Here is a 27,789-nt window from a genome sequence, read left to right as displayed (position 1 = left end):
TTCCCCCCACACCGGGGAGGCGCGGCTGGGGCAGCCGAGGTGAGCCCCAAGGTGCACCCGAGGCCGGGCCCGCGGGCACCGCTCCCGCCCACGGCCCCCCCCGCCCCGTCCCGTCCCGTCCCCGCCTGCCCGCCGCCTCGGAGGGGCGGTGCGGCGGGCCGGGGCGGGGCGGGGCGGTGTGGCGAGGGCTCTTTATGCGGCGGGAAGCCGGCGGCTCTTGGAGCTGCGGGCGGCTGCGGCGACAGAGAGGAGCGACCCGGGCTGGGGCAGAGGGGGGCGCGGCGAAGGAGAGGAGCCGAGGAGGAAGGCGAGCGGCGGCCGGGGCGCTGCTATTGTTCCGCACCTGCCGCCGGCCGGGACACGTGGCGCCGCTGAGCCCCGCTCCTCGCCCCCAGCCGCCTGACCCGTACGCAGTCGCCCGGCACCATGGGCAAGGGGGTGAGCGGCGGGGCCCGGGGCGGAGCGCATGGCCGGGGCGTGGGCGTGCGGCCGGGAGTGGGAAATTCAAGGAGCAGGACCGTGGCCGGTCCCCCTTCCCCTCCGGCCGGGGCGGGCGGGGCTCCGCTTTGTCTGTGCCGGGCGGGGGGGGGGGGGGGGGGTGTCCGCTTCGTGTGTGAGGGCGGCGGGGCCGGGGCGGGCGGTAACGGCCGTTGGAGGGCGGCGCCGGTGCCGCCTGCCCCCGAGCAACGTGCCCTGGCGGCCGCCCGCGCCGCCGGGAGAGGAAGTAACGGGCTGGGGGGGGCGGGAGGCACACGCGCCGGAGCGAGGCGCTGGCGGCCTCTCCCCGCGGGCCCGGCCGCAGACATGGCCGCGGAGGGGGCCCTGTGCCGGTGAGCCCGGGCGCCGGGGGGGGGTGGGGGGTGGCCCAAACCCCGCCGCCTTCCTCTTGATGCCGAGTCCCCCCGAAAAGGGGCCTCCCGCCCCCGGGCGTGCGGGGCCCGCAGCCCCCGGGGCTGGTGTTATCTGATGCCCTTTTGGAGCTGAGCTGCGGAGCGTGGCTGCTCCCCTGTCTCGTAAGAGTACTTTAGACTTCTTGAGACACGAGGGCCCGGGGGGGGGGGGGGGAAGGGGAGTTGTCAGGATTATTAGGGCTAATTTGCCTATTGGCAGCAGTGAGGCCGTGATGGGAGTTGGTGGCAGGAGGGAGGTGATCGCCCCTGACTTTATCGTGTCTGTCCTGTTAATTGGGGTGATAGAAGCCTCACAGAAGGCTGTGCAGCGGTTTCTGCCCTGTACCGGCGTTGTTTCTACCTTATAGCCCACAAGGAGGAGAAGACCTTAATTCACATCATAGCTTTCAACTGAAGAAGAGTGTATGTGAAGGCTCTTGAGAACAGGAGTGAAGACTTTTTGAAGTTGGGTGTTGTGATCAAACGCCCATGTGTGGAGCAGAAACACCTCTTGGGTTGCTCTGTTTTTATTTTATGTTGGAAAAGTACAGACCAGTTTCTGGGTTTTATTGTTGTTTGGGTGTTTGGTTTTTTCCCTTCAAATACTTCCCTGTGTATCTTGTGTAGTTGGGGGGTGTGTAGACTTTTATTGACTTTTGTTTTAGACTCATTCCTGGAAAGTTCCCAAACTTCTCTGCTTCTCTAGGAGAGCGTGACGGCACAGAGGTGGTAGCGTTGTCCCTGCCTCTAGGTGTTCTGTGCTTCCCAAGCGCTGTTCAAACATTGACTTGACTTTGCATTGTCGTCATCGGTGCGGTACAACAGCGGCAATGTTGACATAACCGCATGAATAGTAGGGGAGCTGCAAGAACATGGCTGAATGGACAGTTACTCGGAAAAGGGGGTTAAGGAGTGCATGGGGTGGGTTTTGGGAAATTTTTTTGTGGGTTTTTTTCCTCGGTGAGGCCCTCTTCATGCTTGGCAGCCCAGCGTGATGTTTTTCAGTCTGGTGGGCAACAGGCAGCCTGCACAATATGAGGTCATCTAAGAGATAAAACATCGAGGGGAGGTTTGGTGGTGTTGCAGTCTTCTGGATGCTTTAAATCATCAAAGAAGCCTTAGATTTGTGTGTGTATGTATGACTGCAGTGCAAAAGGCTTTGGGGGCTTAGGCTGCCTTGGCTGGACTAATGGGAGGTGCAAACACTTTCTAATATAGAAGGCTGTTAGCTGTCTTGCTTCCATTTCATATGTTGCATGGATGATAATAAAGCAATTGGCCTGAAACCGAAATGCCAACATGGGGGATAATGCAACAGTGTACGGCTGCCTCAGGCTTTCTGGTAGCAAGTTACAAGATTTGTTCATTTAGTGGTGAGAGCACATGTGGTAATTGGGGACCCCTTAAAGAATGGGGATGTGAGAGAGCAAGGCTGTGAAAAAGGCAGTGTGTGGTTGCAACACTGAACAGCATGTGCCTGCCCTGAGTTAGGGTGCCTGAAAAGGAAACCTCTTTCCCATGGGAGCGTGGAATGGAAGAGAAAGTAAGAGTGTAAGTGTGAGAGAACAGTTCCTTGTCTTTGCAGCTGTGAGAAGCCGAGTGGAGCATCTGTTTTACTTTAAATGGTAACGGGATGAGGGGAGGGCCATGAGCTGCCTGGGTATGTTGTTCAGCCCAAAAAGCAGATTATCCAAAGGGGTGTGCATAGTGGAGGAAAGTAGATGGGATTTCATTCCTGTTCAGAGCTGCCTGGAAGCAGCATGCTTCACTCCATCTCCCTTGCCACAGTCACGTAGCACACAGTCGTTAGTGCACGCTTTGAGTTGCTTCTGGAGGTCAGTGCTAATGCCTGAACCCCAGTTAAGGGTGTTTTTCCTGTCAGAAACTAGGAAGGCTTATTGCGTAATGGACCAACTGAGGGGAAATTATGCAAATCAAAGCAATCATCTGGTGCAATTAAGAAATCTTAATATATTGCTCTCCCTCCTTCCCCATCTTTTTCATTCCCACTTTTTATTACGATGGCTAGAGCATACTCCTTTTGCCAAAGAAAACCCTGGGCCTAGTCAATGCATGCTTTTGCAAAAGCTGTGTAATAGGAGGAAGGGTCTCTGGCAAGTGGTCTGTACCTGCAGATTGCGATCCCACAACCCAGTAGGATCCTGACCTGCTGAAAACTGCAGAAAGTCATGCTTCACCCAGGCCTTTTCAAGGGGTGGCTGAAGTCACCAGCTCCTCTAGGGGAGAACTGTCTAGTCCACTCATCTTCATGTGCTTGACAACTACTAGAGATTTCTGGATTGATGGTAAAGATGCACTAATAGTCCAGGCAAAGAAGTGTGGTAGATGACATGCTGTAGTTGGTACAGCACCGAAAAACCAGGAAGGGCTGCTCAGCGGTGGCATTTGGAAAGCCACCTCTGCACTTGGGTCTTCAAGAAGCTCCACAAGAAGTTGAGATGTTTGTCCTAATATCCAGAGAAGACTTAATGTGTGTGGGTGGTCCCATTTTTACCCTGGTGATGAAAACCCTTGCAAGATTTAGATCCCTTGTCATGGGAGGAGAGCTTGTCCTTCCATAATTTGGGAAGCAGCAGTCTGCTCACAATGAGCAATCACTAGCTGTTGAGTAAAAACTGCTTTGTACTGTCCTGGATGCTGAGAGTCTGTTCAATTGAGGCAGTTGATTAGACTTTTGATTAAAGATAGGAGATTGAACACAGCTCTTGGAGGGAGTAAGAAGGATCCAGAGAAGGCATTCGCGTCCCTTGCCAAGATTACGTAGGGTCATGGAGCGGTGTTTCCAGTCCAATAGGCATAGTCCGTGTCATGACTCATCTGGCTAATATATTTACTGAAGACTGTCTCACGAGGCAACAGGACAGTAACTTTTCTGTTTTCTCTGCACAGTTGATTATAATGACATAAGTACTAGAACAGACCGGGCCTCCAGAGACTGTATAATTTATTTTGGCTCTTACTTGACATTTCTTCTTGGATTAGGTGATGTTAGAATAGGGTACTTCTGAGCTTGTCTGCTGATTTGCACCTCTCCTGTTTCCTGGTCAGTCATGGCTTGTGTTGAGAACATCAGCCATGAATGGCTCGATTAGTCCAGAGTGGAAAAGCATAAGCTGTGTCTGAAAGACAATAGGATTTTCTGAGGGCTATAGTAAACTTCTTACACTGGTGTGTACAAATGTTGTGCTTAAGCCAAAGAGTGGGGGGAGGAAATCTTGCATGGAAAAAAAAAAAGCTGTGTTGCTTTTTCTGTGGCAGTTTTGATGAGTCAGAGTTCCTAGGCTAAGTCAAGTAACAGGGGTGACATGTCTGATGAGACAGACCTTCCTTTGTGGTCAGGCCATGTGATGAATTCTCAGTAAGATGTGGATCTGGAGTACCATAGGCCGCCTTCTCATTGTATGGCAGGAAAAGGAGGGGAGAGCAGGGAAATCCTACAGCGCTGAGGGGTGGGATGAACCCCTTGTCCCCTTGCAGCCCAGCCAACACAAGCCTTTGTTGAACAGAAGAGAGGCAATGGCCCTGAAGGCAGAGAACTGGGGCAGGACTTTGACTCTGATCTATGTGTCACGTTCAAATTTGAATGATGGAGCAGGAAGTGCAGACTGTGTGAAATGATCCTATAGCAAGAGCTGAAACTGATGCTACTTACTTACCTTTTCTGTATGGGTGGTACTAAAGCAAGAGAAGGGAAGAGAGCGTGCTTTTTTTTTTTTAACTGAGGAACTCTGAGCTCCTTGGTAAGATGGACTCAGTTAAGACCCAATACTTGGGTGCTTAAGGAAATGAGTAACTAGCCGCTTTTTATCCTGACTGCAACTGATGGCTGGGTTTCTGTTCAGTTTTTTTTTAAGCAAATCATGTTTGAACAAGGGCAGTGAGCCTTTTCATGTTTGCCCACTTGTAGGTTGTCTCTGCAGCTGAAAGAGCTAAACTTTCTTACATCCTTGGGCTGTTCACCACTGCCCCCGATAAACTAACTGTGCTTCTTACAGAAGTTTCAAAGAACCAGGAGGCTTTTAGATCACCTGCAAGAGCTTGCTCTGTGGGGAAGGGGTGAAGCTGAAGGTGATGGACTGCTAGTCAAGGCACCAGCTCCTTCACCTTCATTAGAAATCTTTTTCTCATCTCAAGCAATAATCAAGAAGCATGTGTTCTGTGCAGCACTGTGTTTGGATTTGTCTGCTAGAGCTCTAGCAGAAATCAAAGTTGTTTCCTTCAGAGACTGAAGGAGAGAGAGATGCTTCATGGTGACTTTTTGTGAATTGCCCCGTGGCAAATTCTTGTGATGCTGGAATGTGAGGACCATGCTGGTTTAAGTTCTGTGGCTTTTGCTTTTTTTAAGAAGTGAAATGAGAGTTTAGGTGCAGGGAAGAGAATGTCAGGAATGCTGACAGTCTGTAGTTCTGTGTCCTTTTCCTGGACAAGAGGAGGCAAACAGCTTGGCTCCGCTCCACTTATTAAACTGTTTCCACTGCACAGCTCTGTAGCTGCATGCAAGGGTAAGGGGGATGCAAAGCCTGCCTTTACTGAACAGGGCAAGAGAGGGCTTCTGTGCATGTGAAATGTACAACTGGCTGCAGAGTGGTGTACACGGAGCTTTCTCAGAACAATAAAAATCCTTGTCTAGGTGTGACTGACGGGTTCTTTTAGAAAAGTTGTGGGTTTTGTTTTTTTTTTTCTTTTTTCATGTAGTTTCACTTTTGGTTTTGGTTTCTACTTCCCTTGGAGTAAATAATAAACATTTCCTGTGCTTGCTGCTCAACAGGACAGGTCTTGGATCCTAACAATAGTTTCTGTGTCCAGATCACTCTCAGGAATCCAGTTTGTGATTTGAGGTTCTCATGCAAAGATCAAGCAAGGTGATGCCTTTGAAACCTTTTCTTCATCTTCTTAACGGTTTGACTCTGGTGCCACTAACTGCTGTTTCCTCTCAAAATACTTCTTGAGGATCTTATTGGGTGAAAATGTCATCGCATAAAACCTGGAAGGGATGTAATAGGTCCCATGAAGAAGAGAAGGGAGGGAAAAGCTGCTATTAGAGGCTTGTGAGAGTCTGGAAATGTATGGCATACTTAGTGGAGGAACTGCACTGCGAGGCTGTACTGGTGCCTGGTTTTGGTACCTTACAGGGTGTCCAAACTTCTTGCAGTTCGGGATTATTTCTGCCTGTAACTCTTCTGTACTTTTTTTTTTGTCTTTCAAGTGATGTTTATATGTGCTGCATCATGATTTCTTTGTCCTTAGATGCTTGTTTACCCCATCATGACAAGATCTAAATCTCTGCATGATTTCATGTAGAATTAACCATAACGAAAGTGAATGAAAATCCATCTGAATAAAGAGGCTTTAAGCAAATCATCTGCTCTGTGAAGTGTAAGCAGGACTGAGCACAGATTGAATTTGCAAAAGTGTACTACTGCTTTGTATACCATTCTCGCTGGTCAAGCTGCCATAAATTGAAAGCAGATTTCTGTTGCGTAATCAGCCACCTAGAGTGCCAAACTGAGAATGAAAGTGTTGGAGCTTATCCCCCAGATTTGACTAGTCAGAGATACCACCTCTTATTTATCTTTGGTTGATAGGCTGCTTCTTGCCAGAGGATGTGGAAGACAGAGGGGGGGAGGAGGAGTTAATGCCTTGAAGGGAACATACGTATGCACTCAGGAATTGGTTTCTTCTGCTCTTCATCACTTTTCAGCTTGAGCTGGGGCTCACACATCAAGACTGACTGAATAGCATGTAGCTTGCTTTCTTCCTAGCTAGACTTGCACAATATTTGGCTGTAATCTTTGTATCAGGGATGCTATTGAGCAGACCTGTCTGCTCTCTAGCTTTTTTTTTTTTATTTATTGAAGCGGTATAACTTTAATAAACTGTAATCATTTTGTCTGCCTGGCAGTCTTATGCGCATAGTTCGTATCTACTGCTGTAGAAGTTGACTGTAAGGTGTTTCTTATGGTACTGTGTCTTCTCTTGCAGGCTGGAAGAGACAAATATGAGCCTACTGCTACATCAGAGCATGGCACAAAGAAGAAAAAGGGGAAGAAGGAGAGGGACATGGATGAACTTAAAAAGGAAGTCTCAATGGTAAGAGTGTAGGGTATGGAAAGAGCAGCTTTAAGAATATTCACTGACCCCAAAGCCCTGTGCTTCATGTGACTAAAAGAAAAGAGCTGGTGTGCTGACAGCATGGTGTGACTGAAGGTGCTGATCTCCCTTCTGGTACCCTCTGTCTCCAAGCCAGACATGCTGCAAATGTTTCAGCATCAGGATGATCACAAAGTAGCCCTGAAAACATCACTTCTCAAAAGGCAGACACAGAACCCAAGTCTCTGCTTGCCTGCATTACCCATGCAGCGCAGTGGAGCTGCATTTCCTCACCCAGGCAAGCACTTGTCTGGATAGCAGCATTGCAGGCTTTATTGTGCTGTCATGTGAGTGGGACTGCTGTTGTCATTCCAGCTGAGGAGTTGAGTCTGTACAGCTCCATTTACTGCTGACCTCTTCTCAGACTGACCTCAGTATTATTATTCCTTCTAATCAAGTTTGAGGCTGTGGGGAGTGTCTCCCATCCCCATCTGTGAATGCTGGATGGTGCTATATGTCTGTGTATGCACATCATCCAGCTTAGATGTGCTCTCCTTGATGGTGATACAGGTTTTGTTTCTGTGCTGTGGATTTGAGTCTGAGCTCTCATGTTTTTGCCCCCTTCTGTTAGGGAGAGGGGATACTAAAGCTTGCTCCAAGATGAGATTTTATGTTCAGTAGCAATGCTAACTTAAAGCATCTGCTCCCTCCCCTCTTTGGGGGAAGAAATACTGCTTAAGCTGTCAGCATTACTTAAAAATGTGTGAAATTACAGGGTTAATCTTCTTTACGTTCCTACTTTCCTTCCCAACTCCTTTCCTTTCCCCTCCTCCCTCCCCGTCCCTGCTCCCCCCCCCAAAAAAAAAAAAAACACTGAGGCTTCACAGAATCTGCTGGGAGCGTAAAGACTGCACTAAGGTATAGTCAGAGTTTGTTTAGAAAGCTGTCATGTCGTACCTAAATAGTCACAAGAACACTAAAGTTGAGACTGCGTTGGGTTGCAGAATGAGATTGAGATTCTCTTCACAAGAGAAGATGAGCTAGAGTCTTGCTATCTCACCGAACTGTTACAGATAGGAAACCTGGGGTAGGGGGTAGAATTGCTGAGTTCTTGCTGATCAGCCTGCCGGGACTGTGATCTCTTCCCCCACAACCATTTCTTGTCTTTCAGGATGACCACAAGCTGAGCCTTGATGAACTTCATCGTAAATATGGAACAGACTTGAGTCGGGTAGGTAGGCTTTGTTTTCCCTCCCTCCTTGCCATGATCTGAAAAGGAACAGTCTCAGCTCAGAGCACTTCGCAAAGGGAGATCTGGGTTGTCTGTTGGGTTTTTTGGTTGGTTTTTTTTTCTTAATCTCCCCTCCTCCAGTTAAGTTTCCCAGGCTTTGGCAGAATTGTTGAGCTCACAAATACTTCTCTTCGTCCTCCCACTGTACAGCCTGGCTGCAATACTTTAGTGACTTTGTTTCTAACAAAGTCGCTGTTAATCTGCCTCTGAATTATTCCAAGGTCAAGTTGGTTCTTGGATTTATTTTTTTTTCTCCGAGGAGCTCGTAATAAAGGCAAATGTTAGTTATATTGCAGATGTAGTCCAGTGAGCTAGCACATGCCCAGAGACTTAATGATGGCTAGTAGCAGTTAAAATTTTACCCTTTTATAGTAAGAGGTGTGCAAATGTCCTAGCTAACCTCAAAGTCCAGTGCAGAAGCACTGCAGTGGTTTTGCACCTTTGTTCTTGTTTGCTTTGCTTAATGTGTTTTTTGCATGATTGCATATAGCAACAGGTCTGCTCTTACTCTGTAACAGCACAGAGATTTGCATATTTCTGTCAAAGACCTTGGCTTCTGAAAGCTGAACTTCCTGGAAGGCCAATCCAAAGCGTCATCATCTTTATGGCCCCCAGCTTTCACTTGTTCCATAATTTGATAGGATGGATTCCACTGGGCTGTTCCTCGCAGCTCAAAGTCTGCTGCTGTAGCCTTCTTGTCATGCCCTTCTTCAATGTTTGTAGCCCCATGACCTGCAGGCTCCTCAAGTAGCATCCAACATCCTGTAGCTCCTCTTTTGGCATTCAGCTTTCACATCCTGCACTTGTGTTGCAGAGCCCTGGCAGCTGTGGAGGTCTCCATTACCTGTTGGCATATCCTTATTGCTGTGGAGGACTCTGCCTGCCTTTTCAAGCAGAACATGAACAAATTCAGAGCCACCTTTCCCAGTCAGTCTTGCCACAATACCTATAAAAGGAACCTCTCTTCTAGGGTTTGACTCCTGCACGTGCAGCTGAGATTTTGGCTCGTGATGGCCCAAATTCCCTCACACCCCCACCCACCACTCCTGAATGGGTCAAGTTCTGTCGGCAGCTCTTTGGAGGATTCTCGCTCCTGTTGTGGATTGGTGCTCTTCTATGTTTCCTGGCTTATGGCATACAAAGTGTGATGGAGGAGGAGCCCAACAATGATAATGTAAGTAAAAATGTCTGTTTCACCTCAAAGGCAGGCTGAGCAGCCTGTTTGGCTCAAAGCAGATTAACTTCCTCTAAGCATTCAGTCCAGAAGCTTTTCCCATAAGCATGGGGAATTCAGTGGGTGAGCTTAACACATCTTGGAGTGCTTCCACATAATGAAATGAACAGCCAATTTCCTTCATGTTGTGCTAACAACGCTGGCTTGTGGACGGCCTTTGTGTACAAAATGTACAGAGACTGCAAGTACCCCCATGCTTTGTAATGGGGCACTTAAATACCAAGCAGTTCATCTGGACAAACTGGAAACCTTTCAGGCAGATCGTCCTCTGACTCACTTTCTCTGCTTCTTGTAGCTGTACCTGGGTGTTGTGTTGGCAGCTGTGGTTATCATTACTGGCTGTTTCTCTTATTACCAAGAAGCAAAAAGTTCCAAGATCATGGAGTCCTTCAAGAACATGGTGCCTCAGGTATGGAATACCTCATTTCCTTGAGACCTGCCAAGCTGTAGCTTGCTCAAGGTTATTAACTGTTTTAAACATGGGCTTCAATTGCAAAAGGCCTGGTTGTGGATGGTATGTATTGGCCTTTAGCAGACAAGATGTCTCTTGTGCCAAGCTGTTAGTGTGGGTTACTGACTCTTAATGTTGAGGGGTCTATGAGATTCCTTCCTCTTTATGCTCCAAGTAACTATGCTAATAGTCCAGGGCAGTTCCTGGCACCCTGTGAGTTCCACCAGCTTATTAACGTTCATAGGACACTTTCTTGATAGTCTAGGGAGTTCAGTAACTGGTCTGATAAGCACTAAAACTCAGATTCCTTCATAGACAGGGTCTGTATCATACCTAACCATCTTACTGTCACCTTGGCAACAAGGAACTTCAATATCAAGAAAACAAAAGGAGCTATTTTTCTTAAATAACATATGTATTGGAGATAACCATCTTAGTACAAGTAGAAACCTTGTAGAACCATAGCACAACTATTTTAAGATACTCAGATCTCTTAAACCCATTCATAAGAGTTGCTTTTGACACAGGTTGTTTCTTTACTGTTTTTCAGCAAGCTCTTGTAGTAAGAAATGGTGAGAAGATCAGCATAAATGCTGAAGGTGTTGTAGTTGGAGATCTAGTGGAGGTGAAAGGAGGAGACAGAATTCCAGCTGACCTTCGGATCATATCTGCACATGGTTGCAAGGTACAGCAGTGACAGGCTGTCTGAAAACTTCATTGTGAAGGATGATGAATTAGTCTGGTTTCAAAGAATGTCTTCTATGCTGTGAATGGGTGGTGGAGTGGAAGAGAAGGGTGGGGGGAGTGCCTAGTGTGTTATCTCCTTTCATTGCTGAAGGTGTCTGCCTGCTTGTGTATGTCTAAGTACTCTCTCCCATGTAGGTGGATAACTCCTCACTTACTGGTGAATCAGAGCCTCAGACCAGGTCTCCAGACTTCTCCAATGAGAACCCGCTGGAGACTAGGAACATTGCCTTCTTTTCCACCAACTGTGTAGAAGGTATGCGACTCTCTTACTTCCCTAAAGTATTAATAATGCTAGGGAGTGAACTGCATAGGTAAGCAATGCAAACACTGTGTGAGTTTAGTGTATTAGTTGGTAGCCTACTCCTACCACGCAAGAGCAGGCTAGAAGTTCCCAGCAAAGGCTTTGCCCATTCCAACTGCAATATTGTACAATGGGCAAAGAAGACTCCACAGCACTACTTTTTCTTTCTTGCTCCTCTAGGAGGAGCAGTTATGTGCTGCGTGTTTGAGCATGACTGCCTTATTACAGCAGTGTTAAAGTGCAGATAACATAATGTGAACCAAGATGGTTAGGCAGAGCTATAAGAAATAATACAGCTGCTGCAGAAAGCAGGAATTTCAAACATCTCTGGCAGAACTTCCTGTTGCAGCTCAGATTATGGTGGTAGGTATTCTTTGTGCTGAAGCCCAGAGCATCTTTTCCATGCCCACAGGGTTTGTAACTGTTCAGTGACGGTGGAGAATTCTGCCTGACTCCTTTTGTGTCCTCTGCTGACAGATTCTGAGGAGCAAGCTGCCCCCTGCTCTGTCCTCCCCTCCAAAAAAACCTAACCCTGCAGTACTGAGGGTTATTCCTGATCTTTCTCAAGAGCTTTGGGGGGAGAAAATGGGCCTCCCCTTAAAGGAGGGAAGAGGACACTGTCTACTTCTTGAAGATGGCTTCCTCTAGTTCCCTATGCAATTGGCACCTGATTCCCTGGGGTAGAAGGGAGAGGGCATACAGCGCAGCCAGTCACATGGGAATCCTGTGCAGCACATATCTCCATTTATTTCTCATGCTGCTAGAGAGTAAAAAAAGCTGCGGTGGGAGACTTTGGCCATTGAAATGCCTACCTGCATTGTCTTGGGTAAAGCTTGCTAAATTCTAGGACAAGCTGAACAAACTGTTTAGTGTGTTTTGGGAAGGGTTTTTGTTTTCTAAAAGCCGTCTCTCTTCTAGGCACTGCCCGTGGCATTGTCATTAGCACTGGGGATCGCACTGTGATGGGCCGTATTGCCAGTCTGGCTTCTGGACTGGAAGGGGGGAAAACTCCAATTGCCACGGAGATCGAGCACTTTATCCACCTCATCACTGGAGTGGCTGTGTTCCTGGGTGTCACCTTCTTCATCCTTTCACTCATCCTTGAGTACACGTGGCTGGAGGCTGTAATCTTCCTCATCGGGATCATTGTTGCCAATGTCCCTGAGGGGCTGCTTGCAACAGTCACGGTGAGTGAAGTTGGAAAAAAGATTGAATGAGTTATATATATGGTTCTTAAGTAAGTGGAGTGCTTCATGCTCAGTGTGCATTCACAGAGGTAACCATTAAAGTAATGGAAGGTACTTTGTGTGGTGAGTGTGTAGGGCTAGATTTTATAAATTCAGTGCAGTCAGATTAGTTGCCCAAATCAATGTCAAGTTCTGCAGCTGTTTTTCTAATGAAGATGGGTCCCTAAGCTAGACCTGCACAGAGGCTTGGCATCATAGAATTGAAGTGAGCAAGACTAGGGGTTCTGGACTTGTCTTGCCTTTTTCTGTGGCAAGAAGGGGCCTTCCTGTTACAACTGTTCAGGGTTTCTGCACCCACATGCACACCAGCCCTTCCAACCCTGAAGGGCTGGCAAAGCATCCAGCAAGTTTCACTCTAGTCTCAGCTTTTGATCTGGGAGCTGGCAGAGATTCTTGTAAGCCTGGTTTCCCAAAGAGATGGTGCGAGTATCTAGGTGTGTGCAGCTGCGTAGAGGGTGGTGGTGGACAGGGCTAGGGGCATCCATGTAGTCTTAGGAAGCAGAGCAGCAACTGAGCTGGGGAATGAACAGTTGGGAGCTGGAACCAGATAAGAGCCTCTGAGAAAGGGTAGCTGGGGCTGCTCAATTCCTACACCAGCAAGTTGCAGCCCTATCACCAGAGCTATTTTGGGCCTTCTCGTATGTGGCCTGCCTCCACCTATTTTGAAAGTTCCTATGATTAGGGAACTTTCACTTTAACTAAAATGTTAGTCCAGGGCATGTTATTTCCTTCCTAATGCACTGAGAAGCAGGAGACTGAAGCCTTGCAAGTCCTTTTCTGGTGGCTTTGTGATGAGGAAAATGTGTCATTTAAATGTAGCAGCTGGGCCTAAATGTTGCTGTTTATTTTGCACTGGCAGGGTGAGCGTGAAGTTACGGAATCACTACAGGGCACATAAGCTGGTTGTCATTCCATGCCCACAGTGAGTTGGGTAGCAATGTATTAGTGCACAAGCACATCTAACCTGTCATCTTCTTCCTTGTCTCCAGGTATGTCTGACACTAACAGCCAAACGTATGGCTCGTAAGAACTGCTTGGTGAAGAACCTGGAAGCTGTGGAAACCCTGGGCTCCACATCCACTATCTGTTCTGACAAAACAGGGACACTGACACAGAATCGCATGACAGTTGCACACATGTGGTTTGACAATCAGATTCATGAGGCTGATACTACAGAGAACCAGAGTGGTAAGACCGTCTTTTTGCGCTTGAAGGATCTCATTTAAAAAATGGCTTTTTCTGGGGCTACCTGTACTTCTAAGAACCCATGTTTCTAGCTCTCCAAGTGAAGTTCACAGTGCAAGGACTTCTAAGATATGATCTTCAATGAGCATTAAAAGACTTGAGGTGATACAGAAGGCTTTGCACTGTACCACAGTTCTGTTTAATCCTTAAACTCCAAACTCTGCTTTTGCTCAGAATTACTCCATTGGAATTTGAGCCTCTTGAATGTTCAGCCCCTTACGTTTGTCCTGTACGTAGAAATATTTGCTGTTACGTACTTCAGAGTACCCAATTATTTTTGCCAAAATGTATCTGATTAAATTGCCCCATCTTAAGTCTGCTGAAAGTGTGAACAGCAGAGGTGTTGACCCTGATAATAAATTACTTGAGACTGGACACAGATGGAGATATCCCTTGTTGAACTAGATGGCTGCCCTTGAACAGGGTTTTTCCCAGAACATCCTGGTTGTGTTTGCAGAGTGGTAGCAATGAGTGAAGTGACTGTAAGACTTCAGCAGGAAGTTTCTTCTAGATACTGATAAGAACCTGAAATCTCAGTGTGCTGTGCAATTGAGAGTTACTTAATCTGTGCAGAACTGTTTGGTACAACCAAATTCAGGAGTTTCCTAGCTGTCATCTACCTTGTGAAATGTTGCGCTTGCAGCACATTATTAGCATAAACTTTTTCCAGTGGTGCTGCTGCACCCTGCCCCAACCACTCCAAAACATTGTGCCTGTCTGAGCCACATTAAAAAGCTGCTTTACTGTTCTTGGTCTTTAACACTAGTGCAAAGTATCAAACTATAAAGTTATTTGGAAGCACTCTGTTTTGGCCTGGCATGGTTGGCTTGGCTGCAGTAGAAATAAACCTAGAAGATTTCACTTCATGGGAAGTACATTAGCTTATCAGTTAACTGTCTGTTCAATTCATCTCCCTTGAAGCCAACTTAAGAGCCAACATGGGAGAAGCAATATCTTTCTTTAAATAGGCATTGTTCCTTTGGGAGCTATGTCATCCAGTTCCTGGATGATGGATAAAGTAAGACAACCTGGAGGTGGAACCCAGCATCCCTTACTCAAGCCCCTCTGAAAGAATGTTATCTGTCCAGAATTCCTTGGCTTTGTCAGCATGGCCGCTGCTGCTGCTAGATGCAGCTGTTACTGAAATCTTGAAAGCAGAGATGTTCTCTTGTGCTGTTGCTATTTCACCTTCAGGTCTTAAAATAATCAGCTGCCCATCAAGTACCTGGGAAGGGAGGAGGATTGAAAGAGATGTAGTGTGCTAACAGGCTCTTAAGTGTTTCCTATTTCTGAGGTAAAAGCTTCTTGCTCTTAAGCCTGTGGTATTTTGGGCTTATGTGATTTTTTTTGGGGGGGCCTCTGACATTCTTCCTCTGCTTTCAGGTGCTTCCTTTGACAAGAGCTCAGCTACTTGGACTGCTTTGTCCAGAGTTGCAGGTCTCTGCAACCGTGCTGTCTTTCAGGCCAGTCAGGAAAATGTACCAATTCTTAAGGTGAGTTCCTAAAAGAAACATTTGTCCTGTTCCCCACCACTGCCCTCCCATAATGAGAGTGAGATTATGTCCTGTGGGTCACAGGAACCTGCAAAATAGAAGTATCTGCCACTTTCAGTATTTTCTGCAGTCTAGGACTCTTAGGAGATGTGCTATGGGCAGAGGAGATGGGACTGGGAAGACGGGACTGGGAAGACACGTTTCCCACAGCAGACTCTCTGCCATCCACTAGCATCTACAGTCTGTTTGGGAAGTGAGATACTTCAGACAGGGCTAGGAAAGACCGGAAAGCTTTCCTAGGCATTTCCCAATGTCTGGCTGTTACAAGAATCGCTATCTCTGGCATTTGTACACTTAAAAGCTACAAACACCTGGTTCTGGGAGCTGGGAGAAGTAGACACCAGAGCTGGGGGAGCAGCAGTCGTGGGAGACTGTCTTTAGCCAGTCTGTTCTCACTGGCAAGTTGTCTTGGGTTGGGTTTTTTCTGAGCTTTTGCTGGTTCAGCACTGGTGCAAATGCCAGCATAACATCAATTTAGATTCCTGCTTCTGAACTGTGACCCAGCCAGGGCTGAAATTAACTGTACAGTGCTTATTATCTGTCAAATAATAGTCATGTTGCTTAGTAAACTTCTTCCCAAGGGTGTTCTGATGCTGTGGTAATAGAAATGAATGGAACAAACCTTTTCCCTGGTACTCCTCTGACTATAATTTCAGGTCATGTTTTTTAGACCTAAGATAAAGAGCTGGAGTTCTTCCCCCCTCCTAAGTCTTCATTAGATGGGAGTCTTGAAAAGTCTTTAGATGCCAAAAAGCAGTATTAAAAAAAAAAAAAAAAAATTCTCATGGACAAAGACCAGAAGGGCAAGAAATATTTGGTTTAAATTGCAGCAAAGGAGATAATGTCAAGTAGGACATTGAGCACACACAGATCTCCAGGGCTGAGAACCCTCATCTACAGTCTCTACCAGTGCTAACCTTATAGGGGAGGAGGCGTGGACAGATTAAATCTTCTCTGCCAGAGGCTTGATAAGCTGATCTTATGTTGGGGTGGGAGAGTACACGCAAGTGTTTTCTGCGTGCATTGTCATCAGTCTTCATCTCACATTTGCTGTTCTTCATGGCAAGCAACTTACAGCAGTTCTTCTCAAAGTTTACCCTCCAGCCTCTCTTTCTCTGTCTGCACCTGGTTATCTGACTTTCTCTGCCCTTTAAAAGGGCTTCTTGACTTTGGCACCAGAAGACTGCTGCTCTCTCAGGCTGGGGAGGCCTGGCATTCTGAAATGCAGTATTTGTCAGTACCAGATAATAGAATTATTTATTCTTTGCTCTCATATCATGTTATGTAGAAGCTGGGACTGGGCTGAGATGAATACACTTTTTTTAAATATCTGATCTTCTGTGGTGAGTCCACTGGGATGTACGCTTTGATAATTGTCTCTTTCCTCAGAGAGCAGTGGCAGGAGATGCCTCTGAGTCTGCACTTCTGAAATGCATTGAATTGTGCTGTGGTTCTGTCAAGGAGATGAGAGAAAGGTATCCCAAAGTGGTGGAAATACCATTTAACTCTACCAACAAGTACCAGGTAAGCGTGTGTCCTCTTGAGGGAGAGCTGCTGTGTGAAGCACTTACGTAAATTTGCACGCAGTGTGCCTCAGAACTTCTTTTAGCACCAAAATCTTGTCTAGCCATTACTTGCTTGCAGACTGCTCGAGACTATAAATTTAAGTTAATGGACTATACTTAGTTACACTGTGTAAGAGCTTCTGGAGCTGCCTTGACACTAAGGTGTCAGCTGCTGAGAAAAGACTAGACAGACATGCTTTCCACCTGTGCAGCAGTAGCTCACGGAGAATGGAAGAACTCAAATCTGGGAATAGGAATGTACTGCTGGGGAATGACCTTAATAGGTGGAATGTGGATACAAAAAAGGCCATTGCAACATCTGTGGTTATATGTTAATGTTAAAGAATACATAGTAATTCCTGAGTTTGTGAACCTCTTTAATGTGCCGGTAAATGAAAACTAGAGCAGAATATCACAAACTGTCCTGAGCTACTGTAGTCACAAAACACTGAGCGATGGTGATTACTCATGACCTTCACAGTACTTGTCTATAAAACGGTTTCATTTCTTCCACCCTAGCTGTCTATCCACAAAAATGCAAATCCATCAGAATCCCGTTACTTGCTGGTGATGAAGGGAGCTCCAGAGAGGATCTTGGATCGCTGCAGCACCATTCTTATTCATGGCAAAGAGCAACCTCTGGATGAGGAAATGAAAGATGCTTTTCAGAACGCCTACCTTGAGTTGGGAGGCCTCGGGGAGAGAGTGTTAGGTAAGGAAAAGCCGCCTTAATAAATTGGAAAAGATTTGTCCCTCATGCTCCTGTGCAGAGTCCCCACAGATTAAGTGGAGGGCTGTAGTCTGTTCCTGCAGTGTAACCATAGTGTTGAGTCAAGGTCACTTCAGCAATTCATATAGGAACAGTCCTGCCTTTAGCCTTTAATCTAAAAGGCAGCCTGCAGGGTCTTGTCTTGCCCAGCAGCTGGGTCACCTAGATCAAAATGAAGCAAAGCATTTGGGACCTTCAGTCTCCATGGGGCCACATGGTATTAGATTTGCTCCACTGCATGTGAACCAAGCTGTGTCTGGGCACCTAGCAACAGCTATTAGTTATCAGAATATGAGCATGACTCTGCCTCAATAACCCTGGCTAAACCTCTGATGCTGTCCTGTTATTCTTGTGTAGCTGTTTGCAGAAGCAATAAGCGTTTGCTCTTTGCCTCCTGATATGTAGGAACAGAGTAAACACGGGTTTGATGTGTTACAGGATTCTGTCACCTGGCTCTGCCTGATGATCAGTTCCCTGAAGGCTTCCAGTTTGATACAGACGAAGTGAACTTTCCTGTAGACAAACTCTGCTTTGTAGGACTGATGTCTATGATTGACCCTCCTCGTGCTGCTGTGCCAGATGCTGTTGGCAAATGCAGAAGCGCTGGGATCAAGGTAGTTTATTCCTGGGTTGAAAATAGCCTTGCTCTATACCTGTGGATATAAAGGACTTCCTTTACTCTGTGACTTCCCTTACTCTGTGTCTTTGCTGTAATGTGAGTGAAGAGAAGTATTGATCAAGATTTAACCAGTACTACTTCAGGCTTCATTTCTGAGTTAAATACAAGTGATTGTATGTTAATGGACTGAAAAATGAGTTGGACTCCAAACTGCTGGGGCACTGGCAGGTGCTGATGGCATGGTGTCCCAGAGCATGTGATTTGGCTCAGGTGTGTTCTGCATGTCCCACAGTACTGACTGTGATGAGAGAGCGAAGCACAGGCTGGAAACAGAACTGGATCTGTTGACTCAGGATTAACAATTTTCTTTGTCTTCCATCCACCTCAACCCCTTGCATACTGGTAACAGGTTACTGCCTGTACCTCAGCCTTGCTCTGTGCCAGGGCTTGCGAGTAGAACAAAAGCCACGTGGCCTCTTCAGTCTCAGGGGACTCTGCCTCTTGGGCAGTGTTGCTCTGCAGTACAGGCAAGGCTTTCACAGCAGTCTGTTTGCATTTCAGGTTATCATGGTTACTGGAGATCATCCGATCACAGCCAAAGCCATTGCCAAGGGTGTCGGCATCATCTCTGAGGGCAATGAAACAGTAGAAGATATTGCTGCTCGACTCAACATTCCTGTCAGCCAGGTCAACCCTAGGTACTGACTGGTGGGGAAGGCCAGAACTGTTCAAAGAATTAAGCATTTGCCTCTCTCCTTGCCTTGGATAATCTCTCAGCATCTCTCCCTAGACATGAAAAGCTTGGCATCTGCTTAGCTCAGCATGTTGCGGCTCTTCAATGTGTGTCATGAGTGATGTGAGGAATGCACAAGGCTGTCTTGAATGTGCATGTCTCTTGTGCGTGGGAAGTAGTTAGGAGTAAGCCCTGTACAGAAAATTCATGCATTTTCTTCCGTCCTTTCTCTGCCCCGTAGCTGCGTGTCCTGATGGTCTGTCCCCACACTGGGGGAAAGAAACAGCTGGCTGGGTGAAGTCTCCTGGGGGCTAACTTTTTCCCCGAGCTGAACACTTGCCCTCCCGGGTTCATGTTGCTACACAAGCACCATGTACTGGCCCAATGTAGTAGGCAGGAAAAAATATCTAAAGTGGCATGGGGGAGGGAGGTGGCTGTTTGGGGATTGTTTTGAGCAATGCTGCTGCAGAGCCTGAAACTGCGTACTCCTGTGATTCCGGATCTTTAAATAGAGGCTAGGTCTAGCTTTGCCCCCAAACATATACTTAGTCAAGCTTATTTAGTAAGATAACTTACAGGTTCATGGGAAAACTCTGGTAAAAAGAAAACGCCTAGTTTGTTAGTCGCAATCCAGACTGAATGGGCTACCGAAAGTAAATGCTGTTTAACTGTTTTATACTGTTTAGAGAAAAGAGCTGAAATGCCACCTATAAATTTGATCACTCAAAACCTTGTTCTGTCCCTCTTGCGCTCAGACTGTCTTCTGGGTCTGACTGCAGGTGGGCAAAGGGAGCAGGACTTGGGCTGGGTAGAGGAATTGACACTAGTCATAGCTACAAGCAGAATAAATGTGAAAACAGAATTCCTTCCTCTTAGGGGTTAATGTTTGCCTTCATAGCCTGGTGCAGAACTAAGACATCCTCAGAAAATGTGCTTTGGCATAAGCAGGCTGTTTGCAGAGTGGCTGGGCTGTCTGCATTGCTTAGCTTGACCCAGCCTGTGTTTGGGCTGGAGGGTAGCCATGTAGCTTATGAACTGTGAATAGAGACACCCTGTGGAATGAATTGCTTGGGGAAGACAAGTATTGTGGCTGAATTCTTTTTTTTTTTTTTGAGGGTAACTTCACAACCTAGCACTGCAGGCTGGGGATCGCTGGGCTGTGTGACTGAGCAGGTTGGCAGCTGGCTGTAAGGGTGGGGAAGGAATTTCCCTGTCTAAACTGGGTGATGTCATGAGCTGCATGGATAGTCTCCTAGACCTATAAGGGATGGTATGCTGGGTTAGAGAGGTGGTATTTTGCTGTAGCATGTAGGGTACCAAACCAGTCTAAATATAACGTTGCATGCTTTTGTTGCTGAAGAGTGTAAAATAGTCTGAACTGGCATAGCGTGAGCTCTCTCTGTGAAGAGCCATGTGTAGATCATCAGTCTGTTGCAAAAAGGGTTGCCTGCAGAAGACCATAGCATCTCTTATGATACTGGAAGCTAACTGCCTGAGCCAGAAGTTCCTCTCTTGCAGAGAGGCCAAGAGCTGTGGAAACAACTAGTCTTTGGCTTGATGCATTTTAAAAAGCTGTAGAAAGAATTAGTCTGCTCATGGTGCTTTTTGTCCATGGCTTGGCACTGTCTTGTTGTCTCTTTCTTTGTTCCCCATCTACCTTTAAACTTGGAGCATCAAACTTCTGTGCAGAGGCTGCCTGGATTAGTATTTAGTCACAGCAGGAGCTGGTCTTTCCCTACAGCACTGAAGAGCCATAGCTTTATGGGGCAAATACAACTAATGAAAAACTTAGTTTAACTTGTGAAGTAAAACATTATATTGTCTCTTGATTGCAGGGATGCCAAAGCTTGTGTTGTTCATGGCTCAGATTTGAAGGACATGACTGGTGAGCAACTGGATGACATCCTGATTCATCATACAGAAATTGTCTTTGCCAGGACATCTCCTCAGCAGAAGCTTATAATTGTGGAAGGCTGTCAGCGACAGGTAAAGAGAGGGAGTCCAAGGATTCCATATTGGAGAAATCCCCAGACATATATATATATATATATACACACACACATAAAAACTACCAACCAGTGCTGCCTTCTGAAGTAGCAGAGCTTCGTCTTCTCAGTGCCCTCAGGTAAAGGGCCAGACTAGATCTCAGTCTGTCAGCAGCCTTCAGCTACTGATGTCAGGCTGCTCTACAATACATAAATATAAGGGTCGTGCAGGAAAACATCTTCAGTTTGTACTGAGGCTTTCTTCAGATCCTGGGATGTTTAACACACTTAATTCCTAAATGCTCTGGAAGTGCTTGGGAGAGGAGGATTCAACATGTTCATATATTGTCCAGCATCTCCTCTGGAGAGAGCAGCATGGTTCTCTGATAAGCCTGATCAGAACAGGGAAAGATGTCGGGGGAGGACAAGGAGAAACTGAGGTCTCCTTACAGCAAAGTGAAATAGCTTTTTATGCTTCATCTCCTGAAAGACAGGAGAAAGCTTTTCTGCCCAAAACATCTTATATGATGAGCTCAGTCTTTCTATCCCTCTCTTTGTGACTAGGGTGCTATTGTAGCAGTCACAGGTGACGGTGTGAATGATTCCCCAGCCCTGAAGAAGGCTGACATTGGTGTTGCTATGGGTATTGCTGGCTCGGATGTCTCCAAGCAGGCAGCTGACATGATTCTGCTGGATGATAACTTTGCCTCCATTGTCACTGGGGTTGAAGAAGGTGAGTTTATAACTTGTGTGCAGTGGTGGTGAAGTGGCGTGCTTCAGCAATGTTACTTACTGATTCCATCTGAAATAGAGGCATCTAGAGGGCTCTCCTTTATTTGACCTTGTCTCCATGACAAGTGTTTTTTCCAAGGAGGGTGGCGCTTTCCTCCTCCCTTCAAAGTCTTCTCCCTTTCCGTGGGACCAGCATGACCCTTTGGGATGGGTAACAGTAGGAAGCAGCTGAGTAACAAAAGCTACTTCGTCCTTTCGCCCAACACTGACCCTACGGTCATCTTTGCCAGCTGAGTCCACACGTTTTCCTCCCTGATGGAGCAATAGCTCTCGAACAGGAGCAGAACAGAGGGTACCTCCAGGGACTCTTGATGATCTTCAGAAACCAGGGCTTAGTATCCTACTGCTGTATGCAGTGAACCCTGATTGCTGTGACCAAAAATATTACTCTGTATAGGTGATGCTGTGCACGGAGCACACAGTCTCACCCTTACATGCAAGAGAACTCTTCAATTTGCTGCACTAGCATTTTGCCTTTCAGTGTTACCACTGAAGCTGCCTTCTGCTGATAAGCGAGTTACATTGTTCTCTCTTCCTTGCCCCAGGGCGTCTGATCTTCGATAACCTGAAGAAGTCTATTGCTTACACCTTGACCAGTAACATTCCTGAAATCACGCCGTTCCTGATCTTCATCATTGCGAACATACCCCTTCCACTGGGAACAGTCACCATCCTCTGCATTGACTTGGGCACTGACATGGTGAATGTCTTTTTTTTTGTCTCAAGAAGTAATGTGGGTGATCTTAGGTACCCTAAAGAAAGGACAGGTGGAAGGAAAATGCTTAAATACAGCTTTCTCTAGTGTTCTGATTTAAAATAAGTGACCATTTGATACTCTCTTAATCCACACTCCCTTGTCTCGTGGCTCTCAGAGTCTGAGGATCCTTCAGTTCCATTTAAGGACAAACTGGGGAGGGGGAGGGGGTAAGGTCCTTCCCGAATACTACAGCTAGGGCTTTTGGGCAGCGCTGTTTCTCAGGCTGAAAACATGGGCCGGGGAAGGCCATATACAGTGGAAAATTGAAACGGTTCTAACAGCAGTCCTACCACCTCCAAAGGTCCCTGCTATCTCCCTGGCATATGAGCAAGCAGAGAGTGACATCATGAAGAGGCAGCCCAGAAATCCGAAAACAGACAAGCTGGTGAATGAACGGCTGATCAGCATGGCCTATGGGCAGATTGGTAAGCTGCTCTGTTTTCTCTGGTACTGATCTGAACTCGGTGGTAGCGGGGGTTGTACACATCCTGGGTCAGTGACTGTTCTGCTTATTTTGGTAGGATTGAGGTTTGGGATGTGTAAACCAGAACCTCGGGTTGTTAAGAGCTTGCCGTGATTCTGCCCCCATGGCACATAGCGGTGGCTTGTGCAGCTTGATCCATTGAATCGCTTTCACAGTAACTTTGTTTAATTGCGTGGCGCTGTAAAGGAACTGGCCGACAACCAGCTCTCCTCTGGTTCAAACTTGTTCAGCAAGAACATAGATCCCATTGTTAGTTTAATTAGAAGTAAAGGATTCTCTCCAGCGTATCCCTAAACACACAGTATTAGGAGCCTTGATTAAAGGCAGCTACAGAGACGTGCCCAGTTCACAGGATGGGAGCTCATGCTTAATTGCAGCAGACCTTGGGAACCTTCTTGACTGTATTTTGCAAGAGTTGGGGGTGGGTGGGCAAGGCTTAATGAGAATACAAAGGGAGTTTTATCTTGTGTCCTTGAGTACCATGCCATCGCAGCACAGGGCAGAACAGAAGTAACTCTGTACAAAGTTGGGAGCAGAAACTGCTCAGCAAAAGGGTAGCAGCTGAGTTTGATGTTAGTGTGAACTATTTCTATAGCTGCTGCTTGGGAGACTGAGCCCCACAAGGAGTAATTTCTTAGGTGGTTGGGGGTCTCCTGCAAACTGCTTTCTGTTACAACTGCACTGCACAGTAGCTTCATCGGTTTTATCATCCTTTCTTATCTGTTTAGGTATGATCCAGGCCCTTGGAGGTTTCTTCACCTATTTTGTAATCATGGCAGAGAATGGGTTCTGGCCTTCTGGCTTGCTAGGGATCAGAGTTCAGTGGGATGACCGATGGGTTAACGATGTGGAAGACAGCTATGGGCAGCAATGGGTAAGTTTTGAGGCGCAGCTTAGAGGCTGCCAGCCAGAATACTAATGCCTGCTGAACTTGGTGTGAGCACCAGAGAGCAAAGGCAGCATGTCTGAACGAATGCTCTCTGCTTTGTCTGCATCCTAGACCTACGAACAGAGGAAAATAGTGGAGTTCACTTGCCATACAGCCTTCTTTGTCAGCATTGTGGTTGTGCAGTGGGCAGACTTGATCATTTGTAAGACCCGAAGAAACTCTGTCTTCCAGCAGGGGATGAAGTAAGTCAGGCTGTCCATGGAGGATTTAGAACTAGACTCAGTGTATTCTCCAGCACACGGCATTCTAGTTCTTCGTCCCAGCAGTGTCTGGGCATCTTGGCATAAGTCTTGAACAGTTTGGTGCCTTGGTAGTAGATAAAAGGGACTGGGTGCTCTCTTTCTTGTAGTACCTGCTACAGTCGTCAGGCTGAGACAAAGTGAAATGCTGACTTCTGCTGGCACAGGTGGGAGCTAGCCCACCTCAAAGGACAGTGACATACTCTACACAGCATTGTGCAGCAGGAGAGCAGCTGATGTCTCGATCTGGTGGCATGAACCTCAGCCTCCATCTGAATTTGTGATGAAAGCAATTGCTGGTTGACTTAGTTGTGAACCAGAATATCTCTGTCTAGAGACATAAAAGACCCTTGTGACAACTGTGCCATCAGCTTGGATGGCCTGATAGTCCCCACCTGATGGACTTCTGGGCTAGACCAGAATGTCTGTTTCCATTCACTACCATGTGGCAACTAGTGTGTTTTAGGATGTCATCTGTGAAAGTACTTTGTCCCTGACTGCTTTCCTGTTTCTTCTAGGAACAAGATCTTAATATTTGGTCTCTTTGAGGAGACTGCTCTGGCTGCCTTCCTGTCCTACTGCCCAGGGATGGATGTTGCTCTAAGGATGTACCCTCTCAAGTAAGCTGCATCATCTTTTTTGTACAGCAGACTGTACCACAGAACAATAGTGCTTGGGTGGGGAGATGGATAAAAGTAGCCGCAAGCTTGCGGAGCATGTAAACCTAGTCTTAACCCAGAAGAGCTCAGGCTGGAGGTGGCAAGTGATCCTTTGCTGTAGTGTGGCACACCAGGGGTTTGCTTTGCTTTACTTTACTGCTTGTGGGCGTGCTTACAGGGAGCCTGCAGTTCAGTGCCCCACTAAAAATTAGCAACACAGCTTCAGCTGTACCAGTGTGCTGTAGTGCAGCTGCCCTTGTACTTACTTGCATGGGGTATTTTTTCTTTGGATAGGGGACTGCACCTCCAAAGAAAGCCAGTTGAATTGCTCCAAAACATAGGCCAGCTGACTCGTCATCACTAGTTCTTTAGTAAAGAAATCTTGTGCCTTTTTCTACCTTCCAAAGAAATAGGATAAGTAGTAAAGTCTTTTGAAAGATGCTATGTAGGTGCAGATGACCAGTTGGTGCATAGTAACTTTCCTAACGGTTGGGAGGGTGCCAACATCCGAAGCATTGCCCAACAGCATTGCAACACTTCATGGCAGAGTTTAGTCTCAAACTTCAAACAGTCCTCTGGCTTAAATGCCATGAAATTTTCATGGCAAAAAAACCCCCTGGTACATCTTGCGTTCCATTCAGAAGCATTGTCTGGAGTTTGGTGCTGAAGTGTGAGCGTTTCCTAACAGGAAAGCTGGCACCTGCCCAATGCCTGCAGCAGCTAGATGTTAGCACGTGTAAATCATAAGGGAAACCAACGCCGTTCAAGTGAGCCAAGGCTGTGGGCACAAAGGTTATGTGTACTTAGAGGAAATAGGGCTAGTTTAATAGGTGGGGAGGTGCCAGTATGGAGATGAGCAAAGGTGCTATGACACACCTCGTGTTGGAATTAATATCCAAAAGTGGATTAACCTATTGCAGCAGAAGGACTTGGTGGTAATTCTTGGCTTGGAGGATTCTTGGCTAAACTACAGCCTTGTGGGAGCTGGCGCACTGGCAAGCTGGGACATGCCAGCCTTCCTGCACTCTGCTGTGCCATCAAGTCAGCTCTGCTAGGTGAAGAGCATCTCGGCTGCCTCTGTTCTCACCATTACCTCTCCCAAACAGGCCGACCTGGTGGTTCTGCGCTTTCCCATACTCCCTCCTCATATTCCTGTATGATGAAGTCAGAAAGCTCATCATCAGACGCAACCCTGGTGGTAAGAATATGCTGCTAATCTGTGTTTCTTTCCCCACCTCTTCATGCTGCTGAGCTCTGTAGAAGCTCTGACAATGCTCAGGGACACCCAGTGCCGAGCACTACGCAGGGGTATATTTTGCTGTGTTTTCCCTTCCTCAACATTAATAGTGCAGTTAGTTCAAATTAAGGACTTTCTCTGTCCCTCTCCCTGCATTCTCCTGTAGTATATGAAAGTACCAAGACAAGACTGATTAATGCTTGGGTAGTTCTAGAAAGCTGGAACGGGATCTGAAAGTGCAGCACATCAACAATTTGGCAAGATTTTTCTATTGTGACGGGTCACTTAATAGCTCAGGTTCTACCGTGCAAGTTTTCAGAGCCTAAAAGGAGCTCTCGTGAACCTCATACTTGGTCTGCCTTAAGACTAACTCTGCTTTCTCCCTCCTTTTCCTTTAGGTTGGGTGGAAAAAGAGACCTACTACTAAAAAGCGCCTGTAAAACATTCCACGCACAGCCCATGCCACCTCTCCACCATCTCCCCTGTGTGTGTACTTCATCTTTGCAAGTGCAGAACTGTGCCTGGGCAGGATTGAGCTGAAACTAAAGGAAACATGAAGAAACATGGACTGGAGGAGAAAGCAAGGGGCAGGTTGGGGTGGGGGGAGCGTCCAACCATCAGTCCATGGGGATGAGAGTATGAGTAGTTTTATGTGCCTTTTTGTTTTTGTAAAAGGAAACTGAAGATTTTATATGTGGATTTTTACAAATAAAGGTGGATTATAAGAGGATGCCCCCACATGGTCTTAGGTGGATGTTTTTCTCAAGACAAAAACTGGTTCAGGGCAGCCTCCCCTTCTCGCTTAGGGGTGTGGTGGTGACACCATGGGTTAGCCCCTGGCTTCCCATTTTTGTAGCAGGGAAGCAGAGCTGCTTGACCCAGAGACAACAGCATATGCAGTTTTTAACAGCCCTGGTGCATCCCACATTGTAGCTCAGTACCTAATGTGACAAACTGCTTGCAAGCACTTGCATTTCAAAGCCTAAAGCTCAGAAAGCTTGCTGGCCTCTAACTATGCATCTTGGCTACTTTCTGCAAACATAGCATTGAGTGGAGAGAAGAGCTGGTGGCTGGATGTTTGCTCTGGCCTGCTTTAAAAGGCTGTATCTTGCTCACTGGGTTCAGAATAACAGACTTCCACTGAATGGCACGTGGATCCAAGCAGCCTTGTTCTCAAAATTCTGACACCGGTTTTCCTGCTTGCTTTGCCAAGCAAGGGATAGTGTTTCCTAGTGTCCTCTGTGTATGCACACACTTGTTCCAGCATGGCACTTGCCCCATCCTGATTCTGGCTCGTGCCTGTCATAGAATGAGGGCAGAGGCTGATCACATGTATAGGATCCTACATCTTCCGCTTTTGAGAAAGGCATTGCTGTTGTCTGGGCTCTAAGTTGGCTCTGTGGGCTGAAGTGGGTCATGCTGCTTCCCTCTGAATATCTAGCCATTTTCCATATGTTTTGGTTTACTGTTTAATGCTTGTATGGTTCACTTCTGAGAACTCGGTGGGAGAGCTGGCCTTTTGCATGTGGACAGTCACCATGAAGTCCTAACTTCATCCTCCTAGTGCTGTTGTGCTAAAGCCACCTGGAGATGCTTCAGGCCCTTGGTCCTATTCCTGAACTGCTGGTCTGTGCCCCTTAGATATGCGTCTACGTCTGCAAAGGATCGCTCTAAACCACAGCGTTGGAAGAATCTACAGTTAAAACTCCATGTTGTCATCCCTCCTTACTCATTACTTTTTTTTCCAGGTCTTATTTTAAAGCCAGGTTACTTCTCTCATGTACTGAACATTATAAACTCAAATAGCAAAGAGAGCGCTCGGGAGGGAAGAAAGTGAGAGGCTGAGGATGGTAACTGTTTTAACTTCTCTTGGAACCCCCAGTTGAAGATCATTAAAAAAATAATAATAAAGTCTTCCAACTGTTGCAGTC

The 27,789-nt window shown here is 46.8% G+C and overlaps 1 protein-coding gene across 2 annotated transcripts; it reads left to right on the top strand.

Annotated features, from left to right (window-relative positions):
• The first annotated feature begins 222 nt into the window (after positions 1–222).
• On the top strand, positions 223–27,789 carry ATP1A1 (ATPase Na+/K+ transporting subunit alpha 1). 2 transcript variants are annotated; one of them, XM_076348676.1, is made up of 23 exons: positions 223–438; positions 6,894–7,001; positions 8,173–8,232; positions 9,263–9,466; positions 9,822–9,935; positions 10,528–10,662; positions 10,860–10,977; positions 11,944–12,212; positions 13,262–13,460; positions 14,901–15,010; positions 16,460–16,594; positions 17,155–17,347; positions 17,843–18,018; positions 18,585–18,721; positions 20,592–20,742; positions 21,306–21,474; positions 22,079–22,233; positions 22,592–22,715; positions 23,503–23,648; positions 23,775–23,905; positions 24,481–24,582; positions 25,728–25,819; positions 26,257–27,789. In XM_076348676.1, the coding sequence occupies exons 1-23, from the start codon at positions 427–429 to the stop codon at positions 26,283–26,285; spliced, it is 3,069 nt and encodes a 1,022-aa protein (XP_076204791.1). In that variant the 5' UTR covers positions 223–426; the 3' UTR covers positions 26,286–27,789. The 2 variants fall into 2 exon arrangements, with proteins under 2 accessions (XP_076204791.1, XP_076204782.1); XM_076348667.1 differs by lacking the exon at positions 223–438 and adding an exon at positions 5,708–5,773.

Source organism: Aptenodytes patagonicus, chromosome 1, assembly GCF_965638725.1.
Source record: "Aptenodytes patagonicus chromosome 1, bAptPat1.pri.cur, whole genome shotgun sequence".
In the NCBI taxonomy this organism is placed as follows: Eukaryota; Metazoa; Chordata; class Aves; order Sphenisciformes; family Spheniscidae; genus Aptenodytes; species Aptenodytes patagonicus.
The sequence above is the reverse complement of the archived record's forward strand: the minus strand, read 5'-3'. Positions and strand labels throughout refer to the sequence as shown.